Source organism: Eretmochelys imbricata, chromosome 4, assembly GCF_965152235.1.
Source record: "Eretmochelys imbricata isolate rEreImb1 chromosome 4, rEreImb1.hap1, whole genome shotgun sequence".
Lineage (NCBI taxonomy): Eukaryota > Metazoa > Chordata > Testudines > Cheloniidae > Eretmochelys > Eretmochelys imbricata.
The window spans coordinates 140,161,410-140,170,749 of record NC_135575.1 but is presented as its reverse complement, the minus strand read 5'-3'; the positions used below and the strand labels follow the sequence as shown (position 1 = coordinate 140,170,749).

Here is a 9,340-nt window from a genome sequence, read left to right as displayed (position 1 = left end):
AAGGAGCTGAGGCCATGTGCTATTATACACACTGGAAAATCCTCATATAGAACTAATCATGCAATCACCTCTCCAGTTGTGGACTGCTACTTCCCCACATCCCGGACGGTAGGATAGGGACCCACAGAGTTGTAGGGAGTGCTCAGCGTGAGCATGCTGAACAGGTTCTGCTGAGCCACTGTAAGTTGGAAAAGTGCAATTCCTTAATGCAGCATTTGAGAATCAAGCTGGTTTCCTTTCTCCTCATACATCACCAGGTAAATGAAAAGGCTAAGTGAGGCCCTTGGGGAAAAGGAACAAATGCCACATGAGAAATGCTGGTCATATTGATTAGTATAGTTCTAGATACCACAGTGATGAGGGAAATGAAAGAACCAGTGTACAATCCTGTTGTGTTCATATCACGCTATAAGTGACACCTCTGCAACCCTATTACTTTCCACAGCTAGCACCGATGTAACTGCTTGGAACTTGATAGACTATGTTTTGATGATGCAAAAAAGGGAACAGAATCCAGCTCCTTCCTCTGTAGCTGTGTTGGCTCCTACAGGGCTATCGGGTCAAAAGCAGTAATGTTTTGTTGGAGTTCCCAAGGTTAGCAGATCTGGCCCTGAATACACCCAGAGGACAGAGCTGTTCTATAAGACAGTGTCATTTCTATATTGCCATTTTTTGGACGGTCCCCTTGGGGATTTTTGTAGAAGAGTCAGCCTTGGGATGTCTGGCCAGAGTTTCCATTCCAGTACTACAGCAGGTCACTGTGGCTGCATTAGCATGGTGATGAAAGGTTTGATACATAACATCACTGAAAGTTTAGATTCTGGGGACTGTTTGTGGACAGACCCTCTATCTGCTGAGCTTGTGGATTTCCCCTGCCAGAAAATTCCCCTTGTTCCACCATGGCCAGTGACTTCTGCCTGCATATTCAGCCAAGGATTGTAGCAAGTGCCTGAGTAAACCCTACACCTAGTACCACATAAGAGCTTTTTCTCTTTATTCTTTGCAGAACCAGCTGCTAAAGGACCAAAGTGGTGCTGGAGATGTGCTGAGGGCCAAGGAAGTGGCAGCGTGTGTCAAAGTGGGGGTGTGAGGCGTATCTTTCTAATATCCCTGCCTAAAAATCGCCTCCTGCGTGATTACAAAGAGCGGCAGAGAAGTGGAGAGTGAGTGACATGGAGGACTTGGGAGGTTGTTAGGTCCATCACTGAGTCTGTTGTGGAGAAGCATTAGTGCCAAGGGAGTGCTTCCCCTTTCTGTGTGCAACATTTGTTAATAATCCCTCTTTCCGCTGCCCATGTGCTACTGTTGGCTCATGCATGGATATGTGAATCTGCACCATAGCTGCCTGGCAGCGTGATCCCGCTGCAGAATGTATTCGGTGGCAGTAGTTTTTGTAGGTTTATATCAGTACTGGTGTCACCCAGTGCTTAAAGCCAAGAGGTTAATGGGACATGGAGGTAGAGGGCTTGGTTCTCATTTATACAAAGGCCCTTTATGCTGCTCTGGCTTTTGCGGGCCTGGTGCAAAACATAGTTGTGGGCCCCCCTGGGAGCAATGGAGCATGGCGCAGGGAGATTGGTCCCCAGAGTGAGGGGCCGGCCAGGGTCCTGTCATGGATGGGGTGGCCCTGCTCTGCCCAGCCCAGTGCTAGGGCACTATTTACAAACTGGTCCGCCTGGCCATGTGCTGCCAGCATGCCCCTTCCCATCAGGGGTAGGCCCATGCTGTCCCCGCCCCCCCACCACCGCCCAACACTGGAACACCCACCCCTCCCATTCCCTATGGCCAGAGGGCCCCCCCCCCCGACCTCCTCCACAAATGCACAGTACCCTGCACAACACCACCTCTGCTCACAGCCCTACCGCAACTGCCCAGCACCCTTCACAGAACCCCCACTCCCTAGTCCCCCAACACACACACAGATCTTCCCCACCCCCACACAGCCCAGCACCCCCACACCAGACTCTCCAGAGACCCACTTCCACCAGGCCCTGCTTCCTGGCCGCACTCACCAGCCCTGCTAGGAAGCGACTGTGTCTGCCAAGCTGAGCCACCAGTGCAGCCATGGCTGGTCCTGGAGCAGAGAATCACTCTGGCCCCTCAGGAGTGGCACAATCAGCCACTGGGCCTGCCCCAGCCGGGATCTCTCAGGACCCACTTGCCTGGAGGGGCCCAGCCAAGGCCCGCCCCCCCACCTGGCTGAGACTGGCCAGGCTTCTGCACCAGTTTCAGGCGGCTCAGCTACAGGGAAATAGGCAGGGCCTCGCAGGTGGTGGGAAGCAGAGACTGCCCGGAACCGGAGGTGCACTGGGGCCTGGCCAGGGGACAGAGAGAAGCCGGCAAGTAGGGCCAGGGGGTGTAAAGGAGCCCTCAGCTGGCTAGTGGGCAGGCTGAGAGGAGCAAGTGGGCAGGGAGGTGGGGGAGCCAGTAAGCTGGCAGGTTTTCAGGGCACAGTGCAAGCAGAGCAGGCCGGGGCCCCTTCTGAGCATGGACCCGGCTCCGTGGTGCTACTGGCACCATTGTAAACCCAGCACTGTAAAGGGGTCTCAAAGTAGGTGGAAATGGCCCCTGAGAATGCCCTTGGTATAGATGATTTCCCTGGCCTAACATATACCAGGGCCAGGCAGTGCCCTGCACAGCTCGAGATTCGACCCACGGCCTGGCCACGGCTGGCTCAGGCTGCGGAGCTAAAAATTGCTGTGTAAATGATAGGGCTCGAGCTGGAGCCCTAGCTCTGGGACCCTCCACCCTCACCAGGTCCCAAAAAATCTACGAAGATTTGGTTTTTTTTTTTTTCAGCCTCTAACCTGAGCCCCGTGACTCCCGCGAGCCTGACTCAGCTGATCCGGGCCAGCCGTGGGTATTTTATCCCAGTGTAAACACAGCTAAAGCCATCTTTGCCCTTTGCTGTCCCTGCCCCAAGTGCTGGAGCAGAGTAACTGAAAATTGGGCCTGTTAAGTTGCAGGAATGGTAGAGGCACTTAAGGAGGAAGCCAAGGAATGAGAGAGAACTGAAACTCATGTGGGTATTGCAGTGGTGTAGCCAGGTGTATCACCGTGGCTTGGCAGGCGATGTGCATGAACACACTTAGGAAACTTGCCGCTTCCCAAGTGGTTAATTCCGGGGTGCAGGCTGCTTCTGAGGCTTTGAGATCCTCTCCTAGAGGCTGCTGGAGACTGGAGTGGGAAGTCAGAGAGGCTTTGCAGCAGCGCAGCAAATGCCTGCAGTGAGTCTTGGGTCCCCCGCCCTCCACCTCTGGCCTGTGATCCTCATTTATCTAAACTCCACCTCATGAAGAGTCCCCAGAGCCATCCAGTCCCTTGGCTGAGTGGGAACCTCTTGAGTTTGTAAGGCGTAGCCTCCCCACACCAATCTTGACCATGGACTCTGCCGTTTCTTGTATGTGTGTTTGTGTATATATGCAACGACAGGAGGAGTGTGTGTGTGTGTGTGTATACACACACACTCTCTCTCTCTCTCTCCCTCCTCTCCTCCTGTCATTGTTACATTGTGTGTTTCTCCAGTGGGTGGAATGGGAAAACCCTTCTCATCTGTTTGAAACAGTGACTTATTGCTGATTTATAGCAGCATTATATTGAATTTTCCATGCCTGTGTGCGGGAATTAATTATGTGAGATGGGAAGCTATTTTCCGTCTTGTTCTGAGAAGACTCCCATGACGTTTACACAGGTTTATTACTTAGGGTAACTTTTAAGCCAATGAACTGGTGGGGGTGGGTGGTGAGTGTGTGTGTATTCACATCACTGCCCCATATTGGAGAGGATTTGAACTGCACAGCTTTGTTTTATGGTCCCTATACTGTAAAGTGCTAATGAAGATTTTCCTTTAGCTCAAGTGATAGGGGCTTGTGCTTTTTAGAGTAGCGGATTCTGAGTTCCATACCTGACATGACTGTGACAGCTATGTGCTGCTAAGTGGCATCCCATTTATCAAATGAGAATCTCAAATAAATTGACTGTCTCTTAATCCTCCAGAATTATTAGACCCAATTTATAGATGGGGAAATGGAAGCACAGAGATGAAGTGAATTTCCAAAGGTCACCTAGTGAGTAGCAGATTGAGGACTGGAACCCAGGAGTCCTGGCTCCCCGTCCCCTCCTCCAACTTCTAGAGCATATTGTCTTTTGTGGAGGCAAGGGTGCTGGAACAATTTGTACAGTGGGGGTGCTGATAGCCATTGAACCAAACCGTAAATGGTGTATATGATAGAAACCATTTCAAGCCAGGGAGGGAGGCAGCAGCCCTAGTTCCAGCACGTGTGGAGGTAGTTACATTGATTCCTAGGAAGGAGGTCACTGTTGCTGACATATTGCTTGTGTATCCTCTCTCTGAATGTGATGGGGTACCTCACCATGTTTTTATTTGTAAAGGTTGGGAACACTTTAAAAATGAGGATTGGGTTTAACAGTTGATTTAAACTCTCCGCCTTCTGTCAAGAGGCCAGAGGGTCCTCAGAGAGCAGGATGTGGTGGGGATTGGGGATGACCTTTTCTAGAGCAGGCCGTTGCTTCCCTTAGACTCTTCTTTACTCTGAGGGCTGGTTTGCGTACTGATTTAGATAAATCTATGCAGCCCTCTGCTACAGCACAGATTTAAACAAAAAATAGCGTTCTGAAAGTGCCAGGGGATCTCTCTGTTTTTACATCTCAGCAATGTGTAGGGGACATTGCTCCGTCTTGCTCTGCTAACACCCAGCTGGGGCATTAACTTCAAGAAAGGAGGGTGGGGGGGCCAGGAAGCTAAAGAAAAATATATTCCCTTCATCCTGAGAAAAGTCCTGACATCAGCTGACCCCCAAGGGAGGAATATCTGTGACCTTTCAAAACCGGTCAAGTCAATTGTGGCGATGAACAAGACTCATGTGTATTTTTTTTGGCAGGCACATTTGGAAAGGAAAGCGAGAGGCACCCAGTTTGAATGGTTGCTGCAAGCCATCCATGCTTTTGTTCCACCCTGGAGAAGAGCTGTAAACTAGTCAAAGGCAGGAAAAGGAGTACTATGTATACAATGGGAACTGTGTGTGTAGAGCAGGAGTGGGCAAACTTTTTGGCTCGAGGGCCACATCTGGGTATGGAAATTGTATGGTGGGCCATGAATGCTCACAAATTTGGGGTTGGGGTGCGGGCTCTGGGGTGGGGCCAGAAATGAGGAGTTTAGGATGCAAGAGGGGGCTCTGGGTTGGGGCGGGAGGGGAGGGCTCATTTGGGGTGTAGGAAGGTGCTCCTGGCTGGGAGGGCTCTGGGGTGGGGCCAGAAATGTGGAGTTCAGGGTATTGGGGGGCTGGGGCAGGTGGTTGGGGTGCGGGAGGGGGTCAGGGGTGCAGGCTCTGGGTGGCACTTGCGTCAAGCAGCTCCTGGAAGCAGCGGCATGTCCCCCCTCTGGCTCCTATGTGGAGGTAAGGTCAGGCGGTTTAGGGGCTGCCCCATCTGCAGGTACCGCCCTTGCAGCTCCCATTAGCCGTAGTTCCTGGCCAATGGGAGCTGCAGGGGTGACGCTTGGGGCAGGAGCTGTGTGCTGATCCCCCTGGCTGCCCCTAAGCATAGGAGCCAGAGTGGGGACATGCTGCTGTTTCCGGGAGCCTCTGCACAAGCACGCGGAGCGGCTTCCGACCCCACTCCCTGGCTGGAGTGTGGAAGCAGGGCGAGTCCCAGACCCCACTCCCCAGCAGGAGCTGGAGGGCTGGATTGGAGCGCCTGGAGGCTCCCGTAGTTTGCCCACCCCGGTGTAGAGAGAAAATCTATAGCAATATATCTACACCTCTAAACCTATGCCGGCCTGAAACGGACCCCCGCCTTTAGTGTGAAAAGTGAGACTAAAGGGAGACCCTCTCGGATCTCTCCTGGCCTAGCTTCAGAAGCTCCCCAGAGGAGACCAACCCTTTTGTTTTTATTTCTTCCTTTTTTGGAGGTTGGAATTTGCAGCAAAAGAAAGTCACAGCTGTTGGCTTTGTGCCCCAGCCAAACACTATGGCACCTGGGCCATTTGGAGCAAGACAAAAGTGCGGGGTCCGGGGGACAGTGTAGGGTAGGTAGGGGGGTGTGCGTGTCTACGTGCGTGATGGGGCCTTTGTGTTCCTGGCCCGGCCTCGGGGCCTGGGCTTCTGAGCCTGCCTGTATCGCAGAGACCAGGCCGAGTAGCCGCAGCCAAGGGGGGCGCTTAGCACAGCGTCTGGTTCTCATTACACAGCCGGGCCAAGCACTAGACCCGGCCCGTGCCGCGGCCCGCCGCCGCCTACAAGCCCCAGGCTGCAGCGGGGCGCCCGGGACCGGCCCCAGCTGCCGGCGAGGAGGTGGGGCATGGGGAGGCAGCGCTGCATAAGACCCGAGGCAGGGCAGCGGGCGTGCCGGGCAGAGGGCAGCGCGCCGCGGGGATGGAGGCGGGCGGTCCCCGCACGCCCTGCTGCCGGAGGACGCGCACGGGGCCCCTTGCGGAGCGTTTCTTCCTCCTGCTGCTCCTGCTCCCCGGCCCCGCGGCCGCCTCCGAGGCACCAGGTAAGGGAGAGCGGGGCGGTCGCAGGGGCAGAGCCCCCAAGGGGTCCCTGGCCTGGGAGAGGGGCCCGGGCCACGCCGGGGGGGATGTTCCCATAGGGGCCCCCCGGGTCTGGCTGGCGGGGACGGGAGGAGAGTGCACATGGGGTGCAGCCCCCCCGGGTGTGGCTGAGGGGGGCTGCCCCCGGGCGAGGGGTGAGCCGCCCCCCGGGTCTGGCTGGCGGAGAAGGGAGGGGGGTGCAGCCCCCTGGGTGTGGCTGGGGGGGGCTGCCCCCCGGGTGAGGGGTGAGCCCCCCGGGTCTGGCTGGCGGGGAAGGGAGGGGGGTGCAGCCCCCTGGGTGTGGCTGGGGGGGGGCTGCCCCCGGCGAGGGGTGAGCCCCCCGGGTCTGGCTGGCGGAGAAGGGAGGGGGGTGCAGCCCCCCGGGCGAGGCTGGGGGGGGGCTGCCCCCCGGGCGAGGGGTGAGCTCCCCCCCGGGTCTGGCTGGCGGGGAAGGGAGGGGGGTGCAGCCCCCTGGGTGTGGCTGGGGGGGGCTGCCCCCGGGCGAGGGGTGAGCCTCCCGGGTCTGGCTGGCGGGGAGGGGGATGCGCCCGGGTGCACATGGGCGAGCCCGGTAGGTTGACTGGAGCCGGCAGACAGCTGGGCAGGAGCGGGGACTGTGGCTGACGATGTGACCGGAGCGGGGGTCCCCTGCAGTATCGTCCTCCTGGTAACCCAGCCGGGCTGGCGGCTGCCCCAGCAGAGCGGCTCCCGCTTTGCGGCCCCAGGCCAGGCGGGCTCCGCTCCATGCCTCTATATGGTCGTGCTGGGGGATCAGGAGGCGGCTTGCTGCTCGCAGCCAACTTCCCTCTGCCCTGGGCTGGGCTAGCGAGCCCTCACCCTGCAGACATCGGCTCCGGGGGACCATCCATCGGGGGCCCCTGTCGGACATCGCAGCCAGTGGCCCCTTGTGCCCCTGCGGGGTCCCCACCCCAGTGACCATCAGTAGCTTGCGGTGGAGGGGCTCACAGCCTTCACTCAATCCACAGCTACCCCAGCCACCACTCCCAGGGGGCAGGAGCGAGGTTTCCTTGTGCACCCTCTTTAAGATGAAAACCAGCTTTTTGGAAGGACAGGAACGTTTTCTGGGAAAATTTTTGTTACCTTGAAAGTTTTCTGCTATTGACCAAACCAGAATGTTTGTCTCTATTTCTGGCATGGGGGGAGGGTTCCCTCCAGAAAAATGAAATTAGATTTTTCTGCTTGAAATGAAACAAAAACAATTTTGTATCCTTTGGATTTTTTGTTTTCTTTCTGAAAACACACCACATGGTTTTGAGCAGCTGCATGTGAAAAGGACCCTCAGAACTGGGTGCATGGCAGGATCCTGGCTTGGCAAAAATAACTGATCAAGTTTGGGGGCAGGCAGGAGCTGTGAAGGGGGAGCAGAAAGCTTACTTTGAGCGGGGCAGGGACTGCCTTTAAGTGTTTGTACAGCACCTCGCAGGGGGCCCTGTTCTGTGACTGGAGATTCTAGGCGCTCCCCCAATGCAAATAAATAATGACAGCTCTATCAAATGCAGGAAAGGTGCGCTCCTGGAGAGCATGTTTGCAGAAGAGGGTGGGGCGTGTATGTAATTCCCTGAAAAACAGGGAGATGGATAAAACGTCCCATTGTAGTTTATTTGATTTAGATTTTAACAAGGTCCCATGTCAGGGTCTAAGCCCCTCCCATTCACTGCAAGGACAGTTTTCAGCACAGCTAGGATCCTAGCATAATAAGGAACAGCCATTATGATATGACCACAGGCCCCCCAAGTAATCACTATAAACAACTCCCCGTGTCCCATCCTATCTCCAAACACCCCTGGAGAAAGGTGGGCTTTGCAGCATATCCAGCAAGGTTCGGACCCCTGCTCAGTTGGATGAATGGAAAGGCCCTGATCCTCAAAGGTAATCAATTTGAAATCAATCAAATATCCTTGAGGATCTGGGCCTCAGAGCCTTTCTGTAGGTTCCTGGAAGCTTCCCTAAACAGCTGGAGGTTTCAAACCTGGGTATTGAACTTGTTCGTTCTTTACATTGTTGTTTGGCCTTTTCAGTGTAATGATTATTTCTGCCTCCATCAAAAATCTGAAGCCACAGATTGCCCCCAGTTGTGACAGGAATCCTGAGCAAGGGCAGGAGCAGTATAGAAACAGTTAGTTCTGCTTTTCCCCTTCCTTCCCTTTTTGGGTATCCTGTAATGAGACCTTAGAAAACCACAAAGGGAAATGATTCCTAGGGGTTGGGATGCTGGCCTGTAGTTCTAATTCGAGCTCTGGCAGCATCTCCTTTTGTAATTTGAGGATAAATCACTTCACCGCTCTGTGCCTCAGTTTCTCTGCCTGGGAAATAGAGAGAGTCATTTACCTCCAGAGGCTTGAGGCTTAATTAGTGTTTGTAAAAATGCTGAGATTCTCCCACGAAAGCTGCTCATAAATTTGCCGCCTTATTTTAGCTCTTCATGCAATCTATTAAGCTGCCGTTTGAGAAAACAAAAAAATCTCAGACCCACCCAGTGTCATATTCATGTTACAGAACAAGACTTCAGGGCTCTTCAGTCTAGGTCCTGGCTTACACTTAAAAGTTCAGTCAACATAGGTATGGCGTTTGGGGGTGTGAAAAATTCATACCCTGAGTGCCGTAGCCATTCTGATCTAAATCCAGTGTAGGCGTGGCTAGGTTGATGGAATAATGCTCGGGGGGGGGGTGGAGTGGATTACCTACAGCGACAGGAAAAACCCCTTCTGTCGCTGTAGGAAGCGACTACACTATGGCACGATGGTGGCATAGGTAGGGCATCATAGCTGT

The 9,340-nt window shown here is 54.6% G+C and overlaps 1 protein-coding gene across 1 annotated transcript in view; it reads left to right on the top strand.

Moving 5' to 3' along the window:
- The first annotated feature begins 6,381 nt into the window (after positions 1-6,381).
- Positions 6,382-9,340, top strand: part of ADAM33 (ADAM metallopeptidase domain 33) — a 75,924-nt gene continuing 72,965 nt past the window's right edge. Inside the window, exon 1 of the mRNA XM_077816040.1 lies at positions 6,382-6,513. Coding sequence (XP_077672166.1) covers positions 6,393-6,513 — 121 coding nt within the window. The 5' untranslated portion in view covers positions 6,382-6,392. The remainder of the gene's footprint in view (positions 6,514-9,340) is intronic.